General features: G+C 33.9%; 2 protein-coding genes across 4 annotated transcripts in view; both read left to right on the top strand.

Moving 5' to 3' along the window:
- su(r) (dihydropyrimidine dehydrogenase su(r)) overlaps positions 1-11,492 on the top strand; it is a 67,316-nt gene extending 55,824 nt beyond the window's left edge. For both annotated transcript variants that reach the window (XM_074181888.1, XM_074181887.1), the window contains exons 13-17: positions 1,554-1,748; positions 3,567-3,808; positions 4,358-4,612; positions 11,095-11,252; positions 11,312-11,492. In XM_074181888.1, the coding sequence (XP_074037989.1) occupies positions 1,554-1,748; positions 3,567-3,808; positions 4,358-4,612; positions 11,095-11,252; positions 11,312-11,408 (947 nt within the window). In that variant the 3' untranslated portion in view covers positions 11,409-11,492. The remainder of the gene's footprint in view (positions 1-1,553; positions 1,749-3,566; positions 3,809-4,357; positions 4,613-11,094; positions 11,253-11,311) is intronic.
- Positions 11,493-13,839: 2,347 nt separating this feature from the next.
- LOC111508838 (uncharacterized) lies at positions 13,840-23,768 on the top strand. 2 transcript variants are annotated; one of them, XM_023164453.2, is made up of 8 exons: positions 13,840-14,028; positions 14,080-14,107; positions 14,181-14,356; positions 14,408-14,519; positions 21,803-21,969; positions 22,025-22,141; positions 22,651-22,845; positions 23,100-23,768. In XM_023164453.2, the coding sequence occupies exons 1-8, from the start codon at positions 13,963-13,965 to the stop codon at positions 23,682-23,684; spliced, it is 1,446 nt and encodes a 481-aa protein (XP_023020221.1). In that variant the 5' UTR covers positions 13,840-13,962; the 3' UTR covers positions 23,685-23,768. The 2 variants fall into 2 exon arrangements, with proteins under 2 accessions (XP_023020221.1, XP_023020220.1); XM_023164452.2 differs by having other exon boundaries at positions 13,844-14,028; positions 14,080-14,128.
- The last annotated feature ends 633 nt before the right edge of the window (positions 23,769-24,401 follow it).

Here is a 24,401-nt window from a genome sequence, read left to right as displayed (position 1 = left end):
CTGAAAGAGAGAACGAATCTACCTATAGAAGTAATTATGGAATGCTGTGTACGAAACTGTTATTTCCAACTGAAGGACGAATTCTTTACATAAGATGAGGGACTGCCATATATATGGAGTTGTTTGAAACTCTGACCATTGAAGAAGCCCACGAGAAACCTAGAGTCTGGTTGAGATATGTTAACGACATTTTTATACTATGGAACCATAGGAATACTGAACTAGACGCCTTCCTGAAAGACATCAACAGCGTGAGACCTTTCATCACTTTCACAATGGAGTAGGAAATCCACAACGAATTGGCATTCTTAGATGTTTTGGTGAAGAGGACCGACACTAAGTGGGAAACATCTGTATACCGAAAACCTACTCACAAGAGACAGTATCTGAACCACGAATCTAACCACCATTAATCAACTAAAAGAGGAATCATCAAGACTCTATTAGACCGTGCTTTCGGGCTCTGAATGTTCGCATTGCCAAGCAAAATAAACACACACAGCGAGGAGAAACCTGAGAATAGCAGACCATGTTTGGACCCATCAACACTACATCGAGGAGTCCCAAGCTGAGATCTCACACAGAGAGGAACATTGGTTCAGGAGAAAATTCGAGGAAGCCGCATACATGTTGTCCAACAACGTATTCAGCCAAGCTAGCGTAGAAATACGCAACATATGGAAACCCATCATCAAGCGAAAAATGGCCAACTTCCGCCAAACGGTCATCTCCCACAGAACCAGTGAAGCGGAAAATATGGAAAGCGGGGATAAGTGAAAGTACTCGAACGACCCATAAATAGTCATCTCTTGGAGGAACCAGTCCAGTCATCACCCGAAGACGATTGTGAATAATAACAATCGAAACGTCATGAACTAACTTGGCTTGAAATCTCCTAACCTTTTTTATTTTTATCTTTATTTCCATTTTGTAATTCTTTATTTTCCATTTTTGTTCAATTGTTCTATTTTTACTTATATTTTATTTCAGTATTATTCCATTTCAGGTTTTTTTGTTTAATGTAATTGTTATTTTCAGCTATTTATTTTTAATTCTTCTTTTTAGTTGTTTCAGGGATTTCAAATCATTTTATATAGTAGACTTAGACAATGGAAGTCCGAACTAGTGAAATTCAGATGAAGATTAGGTATTAGAACGCACAGTCATGCGCGTCGAGAGACAGTATATTTTTTCTGGTGTAGGAGAAGTCTTGTCAATGGATTCATTTCACGCCAAATTCTAAGAATCAAGAACTTCAACTTGTTCATCCGCCAATCAGCGTAAATATTACCTTCGAAGGCGCTATTGAATTAGTGTGCTCTTCTTGCAGCTTCACCTCACATCAAGGAAACGGCAAGAGTCTGTAGCTTTTTATAGGTATAACTGAATATCAGGTATATCTGAAAAAAAAGATAAATTTGTATGGTTAAGGCAATATAACTGAACCAAAAATGTAACAAAACTGAAATGTTGATTTTCATTTTGGATACACTCCAATGTGAAATAAAAAACTGTATGTGTGTTTGGTACTTGTTTAATTTTTTTTCTTATAGGTGGAGCTTCTGGAGTAACAGCAATTAATACCATATCTGGACTGATGCACATCAATCCAGATTCAACGGCGTGGCCTTCAGTTGGAATGGATAAAAGGACTACCTATGGAGGAGTTAGTGGAAACGCAACTAGGCCTGTCGGTCTCAGGGCTGTCTCAGCTATTGCCAAAAAGTTTCCAAGCTTCCCGATATTAGGTATTTATAATAATACTTCTTATTTTTTCAAGGAACTATTACAGAGTATATTGGAAAAAATCAATGTACGATAAATCAAAATGAACAGAAAATTTTTTGAAAGATCACAATAAGTGATTCACATCCGTAAATTACGTCATACGAATTTCAGAACTTTTAGGTCCCCGTGGTTCTTGTCACAGGTTATCACGTTTTTAGAACCTCCCCTGATATGACGTCACACATTTTCAAACTTACGCATGTATTTAAAAATAATCAAAAGAAAGTCAATTCTCAAGTAAATAATAGCAATATATTGCCCTCGCGTGTGGTTGCACTTGTCGAAGGTCTTGCAAACACTCGCCAAAGACTTAAACCTATTTAAACCCTTGCCATTCAGGACTCTTGTGAATTTTAGTCTCACTTGTATTACAACGCCGCTTTGGAAGTTGAATTTTGTTGCGTGAGAGATATCTCATAGCGAGAGTGCTATATTATTAATAAATATAGATTAATAATAGATATAGAAAAATATAATTTTTCAAAATCTTCATTCATAGAATTTCGAATATTTGTTGAATCATTTGGAAAGTATATTAATGTAAGTCTTATCTTTCTGTATATTATGATTGCGTTTAATTTGAACCACTAATGAGACTATTAATCACGAAAAGTTCAATTTGCTTCTGGAGTGTATTCGAAATATGATCAGATGAAGTAAAACTACTTTTTAGTTATTCTTTGAATGACATTTTTTTGTGGAGGATTCAATACTTTCTACTATTTTTTGGGTTTGTAACCTTCCATAATCTGAAAAATGAAAGCTAAATCAATAGAGAATATGTATTTACAATATATCTTGTTTTTGTGGATATGTGGGTGAAACCTCAAGACCTCTAGATATGAGAAAAAATAACTGTTGATATATAAAAAGACAGATGGCAGAATCAAGGATAGCGTAATTGAATTATTTTCCTAGTAAATCACCTTTTGCTGGAAAAACCATTCTGGAGTGGTTGACTACAAAATTTTCTGATACATAATTTTGTTTTTGATTTGGATGACCTCAAGAGTTCATGGTATGAGAGTTTTAACGAATTGTATACTTGAATGTTCTTCAATTTGATATTTCAAATTTTTCACTATTTAAGATTTCAGAAGGGGTTCCTTCCTGCCAAGGGTATCTGATGAACAACAAACATCTTATTGTTTTCTCTAGCGATTGAAAATCAAAAAAAAACTTTTACTAAAAGTTGTGAATGAATTGTTCACCTTATGAACAAGGACCAAGTCAACTTAATTTCTTATTCAAATTATATTATTTGCAAACGGCTCTACCTCACAAACGATTGCTTCTAATGCAACTACTTTCAATCACTTATGGATGAATATCTAGAAAATCGTTCGAAATCAATTATTTTCCTGGAAAAGCATACATTGGATTCTGTGATGTTTCAACATCCTCATATAACATTTCCTTTGGTGGAGAACCAGGATGTGGTCCTGTGAGCGATATCGCCAGTCACTGATATTGGTTAAAAAAATATCATTACCTACATGTAGCTACAATTCCATTGAATAGTACAAAAACACTTGTTTGATGAGTCTTTGGAAAAAAAAAGTACTGAAGGTCTCAATATTGGTTCAGGCATATCGAATTGATGCATCGCGTCGTTCTGATCAGTCATCAATAAAGTTTTGTCGATTGTCATTTCATTTCATTGAATGTTGTTTTATCTGGGGCAACAAGCAGTACTTTTCTGAAAACTAGTTCAATCATTGCATATCATGGATAGTTTGATAATTTTTGTAATTGAAATAATTTCTGAATGCTTTCAGCAACGGGTGGAATCGATTCTGCGTATACTGCCTTCCAATACTTACAATGTGGAGCTTCAGCATTTCAAGTATGCAGCGCAGTTCAGAATCAGGATTACACAGTCATCGATGATTACTGTACCGGACTGAAAGCAATGCTGTATTTGGATGGCAGACTACAAGGTTGGCAAGGTCAAAGTCCTCCGACTTTTAAACATCAGAAAGGAAAAAAAGTTATTTCACTATTCGACGAAAATGGAAAGGTATAAACGTTTTCCATGATCAATTAGTATAAATTAAATCTATCAACAGCGACGTTTTACTTCAACTAGCAATTGATTTCAAGCAACATTTTTTGTCATAGAATGAGAAAACAAATTTGCGTGTGAAAGTTCAAATGCTTGAAACAGTTGAAAGTAGGAATATTCAACAAATCAATTGTGAAGTATAATGTTTAGTAATGAAATTGGATGCCGTGAAAATTCATATTGAAAATATTTTTGTGGCTATCAAATATTTTTCTTGTTCTGAACAAAGTGTATTGAAATAAAATATTAATGTGTATTTCATATAATGAACGGAGATTCGATGAATTATTATTTTACATTTATATAAATTTATTAGATATTAGTAATTAGTAGATGTGTTCTATGCTGCAAGTCTCACGAAGTTTGTTACTAGTTGGAAAAAAGGGGCTGTGTTCTGAAAAGAAAGCCAAAGTCATATAATCATACGAAGTAATTCAGAAAACTTTGCATCGGATTTTCTGAATAACTGAGTAACTTTGATGTATCTTTCTTATCAATTTTCAGAAATTACCACACTTCGGGCCCTATCATAAAAAAAGGGAGGAACTTTTATCTAAGTTATATAAAGAATCAAATGTGAGAGACGATCCTATTCTTCATCATACTGATGGATTTAAAATTACATCCTCTCAAAAGAACCAAGCTGGTTGCAGAAAAGACAGTCCAAAGGTTCTGGATCTTCTTGGTAGATCGCTTTCCAAGATTGGACCCTACAAGAAATTAAATGCGAATGAGCAAGTGGTGGCTGTGATAGATGATGTAAGTGATTAAATGAAGTCTCTCTTATAGAAAGTGATGTTTTCGATGAATCTCCATTTTCAATCAGACGTTTGTTATTCAGCAATACCATGAGGGCAAAATTGACATTTATCTGAGAAAATTTTTTGGTCGGGAGGTCGAGTAAAGATTATTTCCTGAAATATTCTCAACTGAATGCATCCATATAAGAACAGAATATCCATTCCCAAATTAAATCGTTTTGTTCACTAGAATAACGTGAATTTATGAACAGAGTACGTAAATGACTCGTATTTTTCAACAATAGGATTTTAAGGTGAAATATATCGTTCCTTTACGCGGCTAGATACATCACCAATACGTCGCGTATTCTATTCGATTTCATTGATATTCAGAATGACATTTTCATTTGAATAAAAAATGGCTTATTATACGAATAAGTTTTGATTATGATGTTGAAATTTCTGATTATTTTGGTGAATTTTATGACAAAAATCCTACATGTCTCTCACAGTACCTTCGTATTAGCGTTAACACGCCTTTTCAAATTTGAAATTTGTTCAAATTTCTCATTCCTTAGAAATCTATTTATATTTTTCACTTTTCTCTTTCCACTAGAAGCGGAAGCTTGGCAAAGTAAAGCAGAGTTTTGATTTTTGATTTCTTGACTGAAAGACCCAGTTATTCCATTTTACTGTATATACAGCGTGACTCACGGTCGATGGTAGGTTAGACGTTTCTGGAAAATGCAAAGCATGATTTCTCTGAAAATTTCACCTCTCACATTTCCTTACCTGTTCTATCGATCTAAAATATTTTCAGCATTGCGGCGTTGCCACTTCCATCAAAAAGTCCTAGCAACTTTATTTTTTAAATGGAACACCCCATATATTGATACATTTTTGGAATCGCTCTGATATTTTGATACTTTTTTGTTAATAATGTCCCATACCTATCTCTATATGTTTTCGAGATAAAAAATAAATTGTGCTAAATATTGTCCAAAACATAACCTTAATTGAAATTAAGTACATCAGTACTCTCAATTCATGAGAAGTTGATATTTTGATGATAGTTTGGACAAACTCGAAATATTCAAATAACACCATGAAATCGACTCCATATCATACAGGGCGTGCTAAAATTACTATTATTTCCATTGTGCATGAAAGTAGTCAAAAGTTCATTTTTCAAATGAAACCCCATGTATATTACTGGGTAAATTGAAAGATGGTAAAAAATGCTTCAAGATGATATATCATGTCCCTATACCTAAATCGTCAAGTTTTCTCAATAAAGTCGCTTCTTCTAGAAACATTATTTTTTTTAAGAATTTGGATTTAGGTAGCAGTGGAATTATCAAGCTTATAGCAGTTCGGTTACTTTTATAAGTAAATTTACAAAGAGTTATCGACGGTATTTCGAATCATCTTTCAAAATGAATGTAAATATCGATTATTCAAACGAAGTTCTTATGAAATTATTTATTATACACATGAAAAAAATGATCAAATCACTGTCAGAACGTGTGAAAAATTCAAGCAAATGTATCCTGAATTAACATCAATGAACGAGAGAAAGTTTGTAAGGTTACAAAATAATTTTCTTAACAATGTTTCCAGGAAACAACTATACCAAAAATGTCATTTCTAGGTAAAAAGTAAGATTTTGTGGGCTGAAATATGTGAAAGTACAGACAATAACAGAATAGGATGATTCAAAATAACAAAATTGTAAACAAAATATCACATTTTCACAATAAATGCTGAAAATGTTGTCCATTACATTCTAAACACTTTAAAATGTTTTTTTGTACGCGACTTGTGGTTGCTTTTTCAATTTCCTGGGGATCCAGATCTTCAATACTCCGCACTATTCGCCGTCGCAATTCTTCTTTGGTATACACTGGAGTACTGTATACCCTTTCTTTTAAAACACCCCATAAAAAAAGTCAAGTGGCGTTAGATCGGGTGATCTCGGTGGCCAATCCCACGGCCCTAAACGCCTAAACCAACGATCGTCGAAGAGTTCGTCAAGTTTCCTGGAAACTTTCTGGTTGGAATGAGCTGGCTCTCCGTCCACTTGAAACCATGAATTCCTATATTCCTCTAAAGGCAAATTTTCAAGAAAATCGGTTACAGTCGTCCTTAATATTTGGAGATATCTCTCTGCATTCGGTGTGTCTTCGTAAATAAAAAAGCTAATTTTATTGTTCTTCAGAATACAGAAAACATTCGGGTCAAATTTTTCTTGAAAACCCATTTCTTTTGTAACATGAGGATTATGATCAGCCCAAAAATGTTTATTCCTTCTATTGAAAATACCATCCCTCGTAAATTTTGATTCGTCGCCAAATTATTTTTGACAAAAATTCCCGATCTTCCTGTGTATGAATCAAAAGGGATTCACAAAAATGCATTCTACGTTCGAAGTCTTCTGCTTTTAGAGCTTGAACTTTGGTAAATTTATACGGATGCATTCCATGATTTTTCAAAATTCGTTGTACTGAAGCATGTGATACACCTAAATCTTTTTCTGCACTGCGAATGAAAGCTTCTGGATAGGCATAAAAATATGCCAAAACGTTAACAGTATTGTCCTCATTTGAAGTAATAGGTTTTGGAAATGTTGAAGGCGCTTTTAACATGGAGCCATAGTTAAGGAAATTATTTTGTAATCTTACAAACTTCCTCTCGTTCATTGGTGTCAATTCAGGATACATTTGGTTGAATTTTCTACAAGTTCTGGCAATGATTTGATCAGTGTGATCAAATCACTGTCCGTGTATAATAAATAATTTCATAAGAACTTCCTTTGAATAATCAATATTTGCATTCATTTTTGGCGATTTTTTGAAACACCGTCAATAACCATTTATCAATTACTTATAAAAGTCACCAAACTGTCATAAGCTTGATATTTCCACGGCTACCTAGAAATCAAATTTTTTAAAAATTATTTTTTGTACAACTGTTGTTGAAAATCTCTTTGATAGAAACACTTCAATCAGAACACCCACCAACAAATCATTTAGAAAAGTTCACACATGCAGTTCGTGCTATTATTAATATTAAATCCCTGCGAAGTTACTGACGATGACGAAGTAGTATTCAGTCCAACTGTAGAAAGTCCTTCATGACTAACCAATATTCCTCCTTGAAATAACTTGAGTTGGCGTATGTAGTTGTAACATATGCCTTGTAATTCAAAGATCGTGTGTTCAAATCCCATGAACCCTATAATTTTTTTTTATTATCAGCAGTAACGTTATACAAAACAATTTGTATGATACATTTGTTAAAAGTGATTTTATTTTGCTCGTGAGTTTGCTCCACTTGCTGACGCTCGTTTTGCAATAATCTCCAGTCACAAAATCAAATGCCACTTTCAACACTTGAAGGTAAAACGTGAATAACTATTTTTCCACAAAAACGGCTTTATTAAGAAAACTTGACGATTTAGGTATAGGGACATGATATATCATTTTGAAGCATTGATCACCATCTTCAAATTTATCGAGTAATATACAGGGGGTTTCATTTGAAAAAATGAACTTTCGACTACTTTAATGCACAATGGAAATAATAGTAATTTTCGCACGCCCTGTATGATATGGAGTCGATTTCTTGGTGTTATTTGAATATTTCGAGTTTGTCCAAACTATCATCAAAATATCAACTTCTCATGAATTGAGAGTACTGATGTACTTAATTTCAATTAAGGCTATGTTTTGGACCATATTTAGCACAATTTATTTTTTATTTCGAAAACAGATAGAGATAGGTATAGGACATTATCAACAAAAAAGTATTGAAATACTAGAGCGATTACAAAAATGTATTAATATACGGGATGTTCCATCTAAAAAAATATAATTGCTAGGACTTTTTGATAGAAGTGGCAACGAAAAATCATGCTTTGCGCGTTTTCCAGAAACGTCTAACCTACTATCGACCGTAAGTCACGCTGTATATATATATATATATATATATATATATATATATATATATATATATATATATATATATATATATATATATATATATACAGCGGACACGTGTTTCTGGCTATTGGCCTCATCAGCGCGGTGCAGCCAATTGCAAAGATAGACAACAACTGGTTACCAAAAGTGAAAAACATCACATATGCACGGTGTCACCAACAGGAGCTAACCGCACATTTGTGGTTTCAATTAGAATACATAGAATTCCCAGGCATCATCTAACATCACCACGTAGGCAGCTATAGCTACCTGCGTGACTTCCGGGTCCAGGATATAAATACAGAGATATAAATATTAACGAGTGTGTAAAATATAAATCAAAAGGGGAAAATTCGTGTACAAAACACTCAAAAAATAGGAGCAAACCGCGGACACGTGTTTCTGGCTATTGGCCTCATCAGCGCGGTGCAGCCAATTGCAAAGATGGACAATAACTGGTTACCAAAAGTGAAAAACATCACATATGCACGGTGTCACCAACAGGAGCTAACCGCACATTTGTGGTTACAATTAGAAGACCTAGAATTCCCAGGCATCATCTAACATCACCACGTAGGCAGCAGCTATAGCTACCTGCGTGACTTCCGGGTCCAGGATATAAATACAGAGATATAAATATTAACGAGTGTGTAAAATATAAATCAAAAGGGGAAAATTCGTGTACAAAACACTCAAAAAATAGGAGCAAACCGCGGACACGTGTTTCTGGCTATTGGCCTCATCAGCGCGGTGCAGCCAATTGCAAAGATGGACAATAACTGGTTACCAAAAGTGAAAAACATCACATATGCACGGTGTCACCAACAGGAGCTAACCGCACATTTGTGGTTACAATTAGAAGACCTAGAATTCCCAGGCATCATCTAACATCATTTTTTGAGTGTTCTGTCCACGAATTTTCCCCTTTTGATTTATATCATACGCACTCGTTGATATTTATATCTCTGTATTTATATCCTGGACCCGGAAGTCACGCAGGTAGCTATAGCTGCCTACGTGGTGATGTTAGATGATGCCTGGGAATTCTAGGTCTTCTAATTGAAACCACAAATGTGCGGTTAGCTCCTGTTGGTGACGCCGTGCATATGTGAAGTTTTTCATTTTTGGTAACCAGTTGTTGTTCATCTTTGCAATTGGCTGCACCGCGCTGGTGAGGCCAATAGCCAGAAATACGTGTCCGCGATTTGCCCCTATTTTTTGAGTGTTCTGTCCACGAATTTTCCCCTTTTGATTTATATCTTACACACTCGTTAATATTTTTATCTCTGTATATATATATATATATATATATATATATATATATATATATATATATAATCAATAAATAAGTACCATTCTGATCATTCCCATATTGATTTCAATTTAAGAGCCACCGGTATACAGCTGTTTCAGCCTATTGGGCATCGTCAGTGCTGAGAAAGCGGTCCTCGATTGAAGACAAAATGTGAAAAACTAAGAAAAGTACTTAATAGAAATAACTGCGAACACGCAAGCGATACTTACCAAGATTTTATATCAGTGTTGATGGTTTGACCAATAAACCGACAACTGCGGTGGCAGAAATTTGGGAAGCTAACCTGGAATGTCATCGAAAAACGAATCCACATGTTTCTAGAAATTATATGGAATCGAGAAGGGTTAATGCAGTCGAACTGCTGGAAAATAATTCTATGAAAATCAAAAGATAAATGAATAAGTATCATTCTGATCTGAACTGAGGAGAACCATAGACAACGACGTGTGTTTGTTGAATGGGCTCTGGAGCAGTTGCCAACTGAGCCTAATTTCAATCGAAAAATCATCTTCAGCGATGAGGCCTATTTCTGGATGAATGTGTGCGTGAACAAACAAAATTGTCGAATTTGGGCCCATACCCAAAAGACCGAGAGCGTCCAATGCATTCCGGATTTATGGTATAGATTTAGGGCTGGCGGTCATCGGTTAACCACAGCGGTCCAAAAAGCTAACATGATCTATTCTAAACATAATGATATCAATAGGTTTTTCGAACGAATAAAACATTTCAATGTATCTCACACACAGTTTGAAAAGATAGGAAGCGCCTCCTGAAAAGACCCTACATTTTATTTATCTCGAATTTCATCTCATTTCCTCAATATGTATTCATTTTTCCTCGACACAGTCATCAGAATGATTTCAATTTCTGTTAGATAGTTTTCTCGTGAGCATTTATCAATTTGTAAGTGGATTGATTCTACTACATGATAACCACGCCAATAACGTGGATACTAAAAAATAAACGACAGGTGACACCTGTATTGACTGGGCAATTTAAAAACTGTCTGATTTCATTGAATTTCTACTGATCAACTTTTATAATTACAGTGTGTGTATTATTTAGTTATTAGAAATCGATGTTATCATTTTATCGCTTGTTGACATCTGATACCTATGAGTAATCTTTTCGAAAATTTTGTATACGTATAGTTGTATCAATGAAAAAAAAAATATGAATTGATAAAAATTAATGTTTTTCTAGGATATGTGTATAAATTGTGGAAAATGTTACATGGCCTGTAATGATTCCGGATACCAAGCCATACACTTTGATCCAGAAACTCACATCCCAAAAGTTAACGATGATTGTACAGGATGTACCCTGTGTATGTCTGTGTGTCCTGTGATCGATTGTATTACGTAAGATATCTTCGTAGAAATTCACAATAACTTCTATATTTATTCCATATTAATTTCAGAATGGTTCCCAAAATGATTCCACATATTATCAAACGAGGAAAAAATGGCGACTGTGTGAAACTAGATAATGATTCGGAACTCATTACAACTAATTGAATATAAAAGCGGTTTTGATATGGTTCGAGCATGTTTCTATATTTCGTAAATATAGTAAATTATAATAAAGTTTTATTGGTTTCATTAGTCTTTCATTTGTTACAAATGTACGTAATGGTTACAAAAATTAAAGACGCAGGTCACATTATTTCGAAATAGGCAATACACAAAATACATAATTGTTGGGTACGTCGTCTCGAGAAAAAGCAGCCTTATGCTAATCGGTTGCCAGATTATAACAGTATCAACCATTGTGTAGATATCTACTTCCTCAAGAGAGACTATTTATAACGATTTATCTTCAGGAATCCAATATATTGCTTTGCTGACATCATACTTGTTTCTTCATTCCATTTGGATTCCAGGACATCGGCTACGGAGGTACATCTTCACCAGCAGCAGGAGGTTACATATCCTAATGAGGATCTAGAAGTGATTTCGAATTGGGGTGAAAATAACCAGGTTCAATTCAATGCCACAAAAACCAAGTCATCGGTTTTCTCCAAGAAGATGAATGTGTCCGAACTGGATAATTGTCAGGACAGATAATTCCGCTTTCTGCATCGATAACTTTGTTGGGGTTTAAAATGGACACAAATATGTCTTGGCACAATCATGTTGCTGGAATTGGAAAGTCTGCTTCTCAAAAGCTCGAAATACTTTTTCGAACTGGAAAACTGTACACACCTCAGCAACTTTTGATGCTTTTGATGGAGCTCCGCCCCTAAGCATACCCTTAAGCCGCTGGATTATATCCAGAAAAGAGCCACTCGCCTGATTGGAGACACGAACATCACTTGCAACCTTGATAGTCTGGAACATCGAAGAAAGGTTGGAGATTTGTCTCTCTTTAATATATAATTTCACGGGAGGTGTTTGAGTGACTTTGCACATTTGATTCCACCAAGAGCGGTACATATAAAAAAAAACGTGAATTGTTATTTTCGCACAGGCATCGATTTCAAAGTGCTTCAAGCGCCTGAAAAGACAAGCAATTGAACATTACCCAGAAACTAGAACTGTAAAATGTGGAATTAATTTTATTGTGACCACAGATACAATTTGAATGAGCCAGATATATGATAAAATATCCAGTTCGTTATAGTAGTCGTCCTCTGAATTAAGCAGAACAAAAATATTTTACTTATGAGCGAGACTGTTTGGATGTAGATTGGATTATCAAAAAATATCGTAGGCAGCTATTTTACATATTCTGATCATCTACTATTAGTCTATCTGTTAACTGATGAAGACTACAAAACTAGCAAAATGGGGCTATGGTTCTGAAGGAATAGTTTCAGTATAAGATACAGACCAGGAGAAATTAACAGCAACGCAAACGTCTCAACTCGATCGAGAACTACAGAGCACCAAAAAAAACTTCAGGAATAACGCCAACCTCAAGGTTGGTAACGGTAACCATACTGATCAACATAGTTTACGAAATTATCATCTCATAATTACAAAACTGCAACACATGATTCATTTTACAAGATCTTCCTTAGTCGTGTTCAATATTAGTTGACTATTTGGTATACTTAAAATCAGCATGAGGCAGGGGCGTACTTAGGATCAAAACCATAGGGGGGCCAAGCCATGATCGTTCCATTTCTAATATATCAGAAAGGCGAATAAACCTAAAATTTTCAAAAAAGTATGTACCCAAAGGCCCCGGTACCACTCAATTATTCAAAAGTTTGGAGCAGTAGACAGAAGCAAATATTGATTCAACCTTGATCAATACTTTGCAGATCAATCAAAGGATGAAGAAGAATTACGACCGGATATGACCATTGATTCTAAAGTTTACCTTATATGGTCATTTGAAGGACAAATATACTAAAAGGTAAGAAAAAAATTGTACAAGATATTAATTTTTCGATTATTCGACAATGATCTAAGATTTCAATTCTAAATTGAAAACATCGACTGAATATTTTGGTGATGAAATGTCAGAAGGCATAACAATCAAGCCAAAAACTGCATAATTGTGATGAATGACTTCAAAAACTACAAGAAAACCGCTTCATCACAGGCTAAATTCCAAAATTCTTTTTTGAAATACTGCAGAGAGCCTCTTGTGAACTCAAAATAAAAAACAACATTCAAATTAGAAGGTATTTTTAATAACAAACTGAATGGGCAACAAAATCACCAATAAACTTTAAGTTCCTACCTTACGTAAATACTTTTTTGTGTAGAAGCTATGGTAAAACATTTGCCCCCTTCACCCATTTATCACTTAACTCTATCATGAAACGTAGACAATCAAAGAACCATGAAGTCATGCCGATGTTTAATTTTCAATAAATTAAAATTTCGTTAGAAACACGTGAAAAAAAACACGCTTCAAAAATAACATATTTTCGGAGTCGTAGTCTGAGAGTGAAAACATAAAAAAATCAATGTTTTAAATGAAATTCAGCTAAAGTACTTCTAAACGTTGGATTTTTGTAACATACTATACACATATCATGTTCTCAGTAATGCCGCTAATGACGTGTGCCCAAAGATATGTCACTTATTGATAAGTTATGTCAAAACTCAGTTATTCATGCTCTTCTATTTAATATCAATATTAACTTTTTCTATATTGTGCAGATCTGATATAGAAATAAAGGTAAAATAATATACTTCATTGATAAAACTGTCTATTTGAATTCAATTTCAGGATGCAGGAATTGTTCCGGTTAGTGAAGGTGATATTGCCATGATTTTTTGTGAGAATACAAAATCAGTTCTTTACGGTTTTGTGTCATTCGATTTTTTCAGATCTTACGATTGGGAGTAAATGTGACAAAGATTTGGAAATATCGGTACATATGGAGGAATGTTGCGAACAATCGAAAGAAAATCAAAACGATTGTAAAATGCTTCTGATCGGAGGTCACATGGGAATATTATATAAGAAATATACAAAAAATGTGACACTTATATATCCCAATTTGGTAACTGATGAAGCATATTGAAAACAACATTATATAATTACTTTTTTCCAGTACCTTCTGTATCGCCAGGGAACTTGTACTGTTGCCGTAAAATACAGGAGTGAAAAATATGAGAAAGTACTGACTAAAGTCATAGAATTTAAAACTAATGCCACAACTGAAGGTTAGTTATCAAATTATGAAGTTTTTTGGAGTAGTTTTGGAAATGGAGTTGACATGTATGCCATACTGCAGGATGGATTAAAATATTCGGGTTCCTCATTTTCGAAAGGGCTTTTATATTTAAGAATACGTGAGCAAAATTCAAAAGTCTCTCCCAAAAGTACAGCAACTTAAAGTTTGAACCTCACCCCGTCAGTACAACTTATATAGGACTAAGATCCCAGAGCGATCAGACAAAACTTATTTTCACATAGATGAAACCTCACGTTCTCAGTAGCGTCATATGTTCTTTGAATACCTGCGTGCTTATAGAATTCGCCTTGACACCTCGGTAGGTACCAGGTGAGAAAGGTGACTAAAAATAAAAGTTACTCAACTTAAATTTATGTGGCTAATTTTTATATATGTTTTGCAGGATATTATTCAAAAACAGTATTATAAGTGTCAGACATTTTCCATGTACCAAAACTTTTGTTAGACGCTTCAAAATTACACAAAAAATAAATGACATCTACTTATTTTGACGTCTGTCTTTTAAATATGCTATGAAGGTAACTATTTAGTCAGTCAGATAAATTGTAGTGACCGATCATTCCTTAAATACAAAAATTATTCAACGCGAGAGCACTATACCCATACAGGCACCGGAAATAACCAAAGATACATTAATTTAACAAAAGTTTAAGAGCACTTGGGACCATCTTTGTATTGAGGTTTGCCAGGATTCCATGCATTGACTGGATGTGACTTTTTTCCGTCTTTTTTAAGAAAGGTAAACAAAGACCATTTAATATATCAATGAAGAAATATGAATATCAGCAAGCTTTTATGCAATTTGGATATCCAGAGCCGTTTACCGATGAGCGTATACAAGAAGACATTTTCAATTGAATATAAAAATTTATCTGTGAAATTTATAGTGTTCCTGGCATACTCGTCGTTGATGCTGCCCGATTTCAGTTATTTTTAAATAATTACAGGGTATCTTATATTCCAAGAATTCACTCCAAAAACTGTAAAAAATTTCATGTCAGCAGTTCACCATCGTGCAAGTTTTTGTTATTTAAACAATTTTTTCGAGATAATTACATTGCTAGCAATCGGAACGATGCAAATCAAAAGTAACCTACCATTTCAACTTTTGAAAACAATAGGTAGACTTTAGAAGAAAATCAATATCATTTTCATTGCTTTGATGTTGACTATTTACCAGGAGACGTTGAATCCCTTCAAGAATCAGCTGCTATACTTTGACTTCAAGTTTGAAAGTCTTTATATTTGAAGTTTCATGTTTCATAATTTTTTGATTTTTTAAAGAAAAAGCTGCCACCAACGACAACATACCTGATGATGAGAAGGATGATGACTCGAATGGACAATATCATGATTGGGCTAATGATCAAAATTCCCATGATTATGACGACGATTACGATAATTAAAAGATAAACAAATACTTTCTTTACTTAATCATAGTTAAATATTTTTTAAAAAATGATTTTTGTTCCAATTGTTTCAACTGGTATCTTTTTATGCTAAAATGAAAATAATACTTCATAAAACCAAATTGCGCCGAATAAATTTATTTTCCCGAATATATGCAATGAATTAATTCACTTAAATATTAATGATTACTTCGATGCTGAAGTTCATCTTATTTGAATAGAGATGCAAAAATTTCGAATCGAAAGCAGTAAGTACTGCAGAAATATTTGAATATTTTACTCTCAGATGCATGCGCATAGTGCTCTTGCGCTGTGTTTAGGGGATGTTTGGTCGCTACAATTTGCCTGTCTGATGGAATATAACTTTGTAGTAGTTACCTCAATAACATATTGAAAAATCAGACATGTGAAAATAAGTAAAGTTCATTTATTTCTTGTGAAGCTTCAAGCGTATGATGAAAGTTTTGGTTCAAGGAAAGTGTTTGACACTGATGATACTATTTTAGAATAATATTCTACAAGACACATAAAAATCAGCCCTGTAAATTCAGGATGAGTACCTCTTATTTTTTGTTACCTTTCTTACCTGGTACCTGCCCAGGTGTCATAAGGCGAGCTCCACAAGCACACAGGTATTCAAAGAACATGAGACGCTACTGGGAACCTGAGGCTTCATCTTTGTGAAAATAAGTTATGTCTGATCGCTCTGGGATCTTGGATTGATATGTACATATCAAATAACGCTAACAAATTTTTGAAAAAAAAAACGCCTATGCTTATAATTATTGTTGTTTTTTCTGCTATAAGATTATTTGTGACATATTATGTCAGTGAGTGAAGCCATCGATGAAAACTTGTTACTTTTGAATGAGTCGCACACAAAGCGCAGCATTTTGCGTCGAGAGGTTGGTGAAAAGTGACAGATGACGTTTCAAAAGTGACAGGAGACGTGTGAAAATGTTCTTCAATCGTCCGCTTGGATACCTCAGTTCATTAAATTACAAACGACAGGTTAACTAACAGTTTTTATGTGTCACTTGTCAGTTCTGATGCGTAAATTGACCGTTGAAATTTTCTCAGGATGCAACAAATTAGGTGAGAATATAATTTGGTAATTCTAAACGCCAAAAAGTTACATTTTGTTACTGAAGTAACGCCTGGAATAACACTGCTTATAATATCCATGACATTCATGAAACATCCGCCAAGTTAACAGTCTTAATTACAAACATAACATAAGTTTTCACATACGTAGTCACAATTAGAGAGATCTAAATCTGGGCTGGTAGGCCGTGGTCAAACGAAACTTCTAGTACCAAATGTTTTGTCTGCTTCTGCAGATGAGACCGTTTAGTATTTCAGATTCCATTCGTCCACGGCTTACCAGTCCGGATTTAAATCTCTCCAACCTGTTATTGTTTTTGAGAAGGTATTGAAGTGAAAGGTTTCAATTTAACGTCATGTAGGGTAATAACAATGTGCGAAACATAATTTTCAAAACCCAAGTATGTTCATTCTTATTCATCAATTTCTTCTATGTAGATCAATTTCTGGAACTCTTATAGGTAGTTAGTCATTATTTTACTTGATTGGATTTCGTTGTAGTTGATTTTCGAAGATGTGTGCTTCCTTCCTATTCAAGGAAAAAGCTGGCGGAAGACGTGTTGCGGTTTTTGGAACTGCATCCTAACGTTTCGCCAGCCGGACTGGCTGGCTTCTTCAGAGGTTTATTCATCTTGATGATTCACCGATGACTGGTGATTTCTAGTTCAAATATGTGTTATTGATGACTTATGTATTTTGTGCTAATTCATGATCACTTTAATGAAATGAATAAAAACAAAAAATTTCTAGTTCGTAGGTTGTATTTATGTTGACTCAGGTAGTCCGCCTCTCTTGTTGATGCATTGCTATTGTTAATGACGTAACATTGCATTGCGCAACGCTGTGTTACGTAATAACATTTCGGCCAATAGTAACGTATCAACAAGAGAGGCGAACTACCTGAGTCAACAAAAATACAACCTACAAACTAGATATCACCAGTCATCGGTGAATCATCAAGATGAATAAACATCTGAAGAAGCCAGACACTTGTGCTGACGAAACGTTATGATTCCAAACTACGACATCCTTCAAACCCGAATGAAGATAGTAACACTTGAATAGATTTTTATCAGGTTTCGGCCAATTCTATTGAATTTACGTTCGATTCAACATTAGGAGTGTGATTTATCACAATTTTTGTTGGACTTCTGTTATTGAATATTCCTCTCCAGAATTGTGTTTGTTTATCACAAGTAGTTACGGGTACTCTCCAAATATTTTTAGCATTTGTGGTCATTTCAAGTCGTCATGATGTCCAACTAGATGATCGTAATGAATTTCGAGAATATAGTATTGTCACTCTATAATCATAAACATCCGGCAGATGGAGCAGATATTAATCAGTGAGGTCATGTCTATGTTATAAACATAAACATACATGTTAGACAGTCCTATTGGAGCAGATATGTTTGTGTCGATTTGATATGAAAATATTTTTTATCTATGATTGGAACTTGAAATATTTCTCTTATAGTTTTCTATAAGATATTGTCGGGAACTGAACCATTGACATCTGAATTATCTATAGAATGCATTGGAACCCATAAAAACGTATTCTGGTACCTCTAAAATTATCTTCAAGGAAATGTTTAATGATTGAAATAAACAAGTTTTTGGTTTTTTTTTTCAAAAAAAAAATCTACGAAATTTGGTGAAAACTTGCCTTTTCATGTCTCAAATACACTGTAATTCATTTGATTTGAAATATTTATTTATTCACCTTATTTTGACTTAATATCAAAAAAGCACCCTAATTTTCAATCGAAAATTTTCCCATCAAAATATCGGCGGCGGAACGAGGTAACCAATTGCATATCCGAAATTTGCCCAATTCCTCTTATAAGGAAAGAAAACTTTCACATATAGAGTAGTGGGCATACTTGAAGAGTGGCTATAAATCAAATTATCTGTGAACAATTCGTTCACGCCAGTCACAACTCCATACACAGTAGGGATGTTGTCTCAACTCCCTACACAGGCAGATGGGGCGACGACAAACCTATTGTTTGTTGTATGCTTCAGCTTAGTTCGAGGAATGATACTCTGACGGAATTCGATTTTCAATTATCGGAAATCATTGACTTTACGTTGATGATATACACTACCTTGCACTGACGAGTGGCCAAATAGCACGAAACCGGTCTGCAAGTGTGTTCCAATAATTGAAAATCTATTGTGACAGTTGTATCGCCAACAGCATATGCAGGAATAACTTCTGTTAAGAATTCTGCACTGACACCTGTCGGATATAATCCAACGCCCTTCGTGGTATTAGCCAGGGGAGTAGTTGTTTTCTGTTAGGTGTCAGTCCATTAACCTACTGTGTAGGGAGTTGAGACTGGCGTGAACGAATTGTTCATAAATAATTTGATTTCCTTTTATATCAATTGAATTCAAATAAGCTTGACATTTATTTTCTCAAACCACGTTCTGGAAATGTAAATGATCACGTCTAATAGTTTCAAACATCAATCCTTCAAAAATATTGTTGCCGCTATTGTAGACGCTAAAAATTTGTCAAATTCGATAAGAAAGATGCAAGTGAAAAAGATATAAAAAAATTGATTACATCGATGAAATCTATTTATAAGTAAGAAAATGGAAAAATAACACTGAATCAATTAAGATTTCAAAAATATCAATTGGCAAAAATCAAATCGTCTTTCATTTTGGCAAATATCCCACCTACAGAAGGAGCAGCAGAACAACATTGTTGCAGGGCATATTATCAGCTTCAAACTTGGTTGGGTAACGAACTGATAGCAACTGATTGGAACTAGAAGCAACATCAACGTGGCAATATGCCCGAATTTACAGAAAATGAATTAATTCCGGAAGTATTGCTTAAAACTATTTGCTGCAGCTGTGAAACTGAATGTAACAGTTTAAAATGTAGCTGTCGAAAACATGGTTTAAATGCACAATATGGAAGAAAAAACCTACGAGAAAGTTAATGATTCAGATGAAATTGTGGATGGAGAATCAATGCAGACTGGAGATTATATTGGAGACAAAGGTGATGGTCTTGAAGATTTCAAAAATCAACTAGAATTGGAAGGGTTTGTCAAATCTAACGATGATGAAATACCATCAAAGAGAAAAAAGCTAATGGATAAGTGATTAATGAGATTTTCTATGACATGAATGCAATTAGAATTTAATGAATAAACTATTTAATTGAATAAAATTGCAGCAATCACATTTTTTCGATGATATTGTACATAATGATTAAAAAACAGTTTCGAATTCGAGTTTTTTTTTTCGATATTTTGTATTTTCTGAGAACATTTACTATAGTAATATACATTTTTTACACCATCAGGAAGTAGATATTTTAACAAACAGAAAGCACACCGACTTAAAAAAAAACTGATATTTTGATGCGAAATTTTCGATTGAAAATTTTGATGCGTTTTTGATAATAAGTCAAAATGAGGTGAAAAAAATAAATATTCTGAATCAAATGAATCACAGTGTATTTGTGTTTCCACAAAATTTCGTACTTTTTTTTTGATAAATATAAAAATAAAAAAACAACAACATTTAAATTTTTCACATAAATTTTGGGGTTATGTGGAAAAATTATAAATACAAAAGTTGCAGATCATTTTATTACCTACAATTTTGCTCCTTAACTTTTTTCCATGAGACTTGTAGTTTTTCTGAAAATCGAGATATACCATTTTTCACCCTTAAAAATTACCCCCTCCTACTTCCCGAACTCAGATCGCCCGTAATTTAATTTTCCTTTCATTTTCATCATATTTTTCTCCTAACCGTGTTAGGAATCACACGTTAAAAGGTAAGACCTCGTTAGTCCTTAGTTCGAACACGTTTCTCAACTTCTGAGAATTATCGTTCGTATGGGGGCGACAGCTGATTAACGGAAAAACAGAGTTTAAACAGATTTTTTTTCTAATTGAATTCGTCCTACTGTTATTTTTTTTGGTTTTGAAAAATTATCGACCCTGGTCTATTAGAGATATCAAAAAATATAATATTATCTGAGAAATCCCGTGTTCTCTTTCTTACCTTGTCACATTACTTATGATGATGTAGGATATTTACTAATAAGGGATTCTTCATGAAAAGTAAACACTAGTATAAAGTTTGAAAAATTTTCATTATGGAGAAAAATCGGAAATTACTGAAAGTATCATAATAAATGAAGAATACTTTTAATTGACCTCAACCGAATCTATGAAAGAGGTTATTATGGATTATGTCTCCGAGGTTTCAGAAAAATGACTATGATACTATTCATGACTATTATAGTATGGAAAAAATTCGATAAAATTTGAAAAACTCACTGGAATAACCCGTAAGAAAGAGAGAGAAAGAGAAATTGACCCGTAGTTTTTATCAGACATGTAGTGTATGATGAAGGTTTACCATATGTGAAAGGAACGGAATTAGAAAAATTTGAAAGTAGTTTTTCCGATAGTTTACCAACAATTATCACGATTTGAAAGCGTTGCCGTAGTGTTTTCATTATTGGTATCCAATAAGAATACAAACAATAATTCATACGGAATTCAGTTTAATCTGTTGTATGGTCGTAGAATTCAGATAACTGATAACCGAAAAAAGTTTCAAGATATTTGGAGGTTTGAAATCAAAAGCCGTCTCATTCCCTTGGTGTTTGATCTAATCATATGTGACTTTTCACCTATTTTCAGATTTTCCTGCTCATCAACTTCTATGAAGTGGTTTGCTATTACTGTTATTTTTTCAGATCGAAATATTTGTCCAACAGTGGATACAGATCCTTTGCAGGAATGTAGGCCTCAAGATTGTGTTATAAAATACTCAGGAGAAAGAAGCTACTTCAACCCTAGTACTAAAGAATGCGAATGTGCTCCTCTCTGTTTGAATGACCTACAGATGAAAGTGCCGGATATTGTATAATTATTCAATTTCGAATTTATAATGAAAAAATTATGTTTGTTTTTTTTAGGCGTACTCTTGCACTAATAATGTTTGCATGAATCTGAATACTTCTATAACGAAGTTTGATTTGGAGTATTTGGAAAATAATCAGATTGATGCTGGCGATATTGATGCTCTAGGAATGGTGAGAATAATTAGAATATTCAAAAAACAGTTTTTTTTTAATGATGTGTAAGATCAATTCACAGATTCAAAAATTGTCTCTGTGAGGTCACAGACTGGAGGTTTCACCACGTTGTGAACGAAATACAAGAAGTGAAATAAGGTTGCGTATAAAGAGAACGTTTTTTTTTTATACACAACTGCCTTATCATTTTGGTTGTTAGTACGGTTATGGATATTACTGCAGTATTATCCCAACACAAAACCGTTATTTTTAACACTTCGACACGTGTTTCAATCATCTTCAAGAGGAAGATTAAAACTCTTGGGAAAAAACTTCATTGATATTCATTACTACACCAAAGGTTCGAAAACAGTGCATTATAAGTAGTATGGTTCTATTTAATGTGCTCATTTTCACAATATTCGAGTCTGAGTAATAGGTACCAGCTGACTTGAGAAAACAACAATCAACAGTATAATATTGTTACATGAAGTGTTAATCTTCAAGATAATTTTCTATCGTTTCAGATAAATGTTGTTTGTCATCATGGAGATTTAGATAGTGGTGGTGAATGTCAATGTCAAAATGACTGGAAAACAACTCTTGATGATGATGACATTTATGAGCCATCTTTAATGCTATATCATATGTGCAACGTGGAAACTGGTGGATGGAATTGTGTCAACAGGAGTAAAATCAAAACTACTGCTCTTATTATAGCGGTGAGTTTCAATGCAGTTACCTCATTTATTGAAATCCCAGAAAATTTCATTTCCACGAAGAAAATAATTTTATTTAATTGAAATTTTACATTGAAATACATAGTATACATAGAAAACATAATAGTGTTTTCATCCTTCATGAAAAATTATGGATTTGCCACTAATATTGATTGATGAATGAACATGAACGATGATTTAACAAATAACCTTTCATCTTCAAATAGTTTCTGATACACAGTTTTTTTCAATTTCAGATTTTTGCAGTTACAATTGCATCAAAAATTCTGATACTAATGTGTCTGCTGAACTGGTGTTATAAACAGTTCAAAGTTCCCAAAGAAATCAAAGCATGCATCGACGGAATGGATCCTTCAGATAAAACTCTGCTAGTCAGCGAAAATATTGATAGTGTTGAAAAATGCATATGCCAAGAAATGAAAAAGAATAGGTTCCCCACTCTCTTGAAAGAAACTGTGAATGTGAGCTTTTATCCGTGCAACCCAAGCATCAAATCAAGCGATAACAATTCGGTCACATCAGAAAAAAGTAAAACAAAAACATTAACTCCTACAACCACGAGTTCAATGCCGATTTCCTTCGAAAGTGGAACCGAAGATACTACTGCAGATAGTGACGAAAGTGACGAGGAAGATTATGAAATTGAATTCAGTGGGGGGGAAGAATACTACGGAGAGGAATTTCCGAAAGGAAAAATAAGTGCAGAGCAGACGGATTTTACGGAATCGGTTGAAGAAGAAAGTAAAGGAAGATTGAACAACTCTAGTGGGAGCAAACCCTCTACAGGAAGAAGCAAGGTTTCGAATAAAACCGTAGGGTAATTCAGGGAGAACATAACAAGAAATATAATTATTAAATCGTTCACCTCTTTATTTTATGCTAAATGAACTCGTTCGAAAGGAACACATGACCTTTACTTATTTGTTAGACTGAAGATAGCAACATATATTATAGTTTATACATATTGGGTAAAGATAAAAAATGGAATATTTAACTGTCAATAAGGCCGTTTATAGAGAACAGATACTAAATTATCAGATGATCAGAAATCTGATCTTAAGACACTCTCGTATATTAAAAAAAGACTTCATTTACTATGTTCATATAAAAATACAGAGATTACGGATCTATATTAATATTACAGATCTGAAAGTTTGTGAGGATCGATAAATGAATGTATGTATGTATGTGTACATGTGTATGTATGTGTATATACGTATGTATGTATGTATGTACGTATATATGTATGTATTTATGTATGTATGCGGCTCTTTCAGGCCTGAACGATTACCCGGATTAGGATGAAATTTCACATAAATACGACTTATATATAAGAATAACATATAGGCTACAATTTACAAATGTTTTGTGTAATTTTGGTCATATATAACGATAAATATTAAGTAAGTCATAAATATTCTTGCTCCCTGAGTGCTATCTTGGCGTGCGCTGCCTATACCATTGGAGTTTCATGAAGATAATGTACCATATGATTTGTTTGTCTTGAATAGGTCTAAATAAAAGTTCACCATAGCATA

Source organism: Leptinotarsa decemlineata, unplaced genomic scaffold, assembly GCF_025532065.1.
Source record: "Leptinotarsa decemlineata unplaced genomic scaffold, Ldec_3_MD MMD2_tig00026317_RagTag_RagTag, whole genome shotgun sequence".
In the NCBI taxonomy this organism is placed as follows: domain Eukaryota; kingdom Metazoa; phylum Arthropoda; class Insecta; order Coleoptera; family Chrysomelidae; genus Leptinotarsa; species Leptinotarsa decemlineata.
This window is presented reverse-complemented; position numbering and strand designations above follow the sequence as displayed.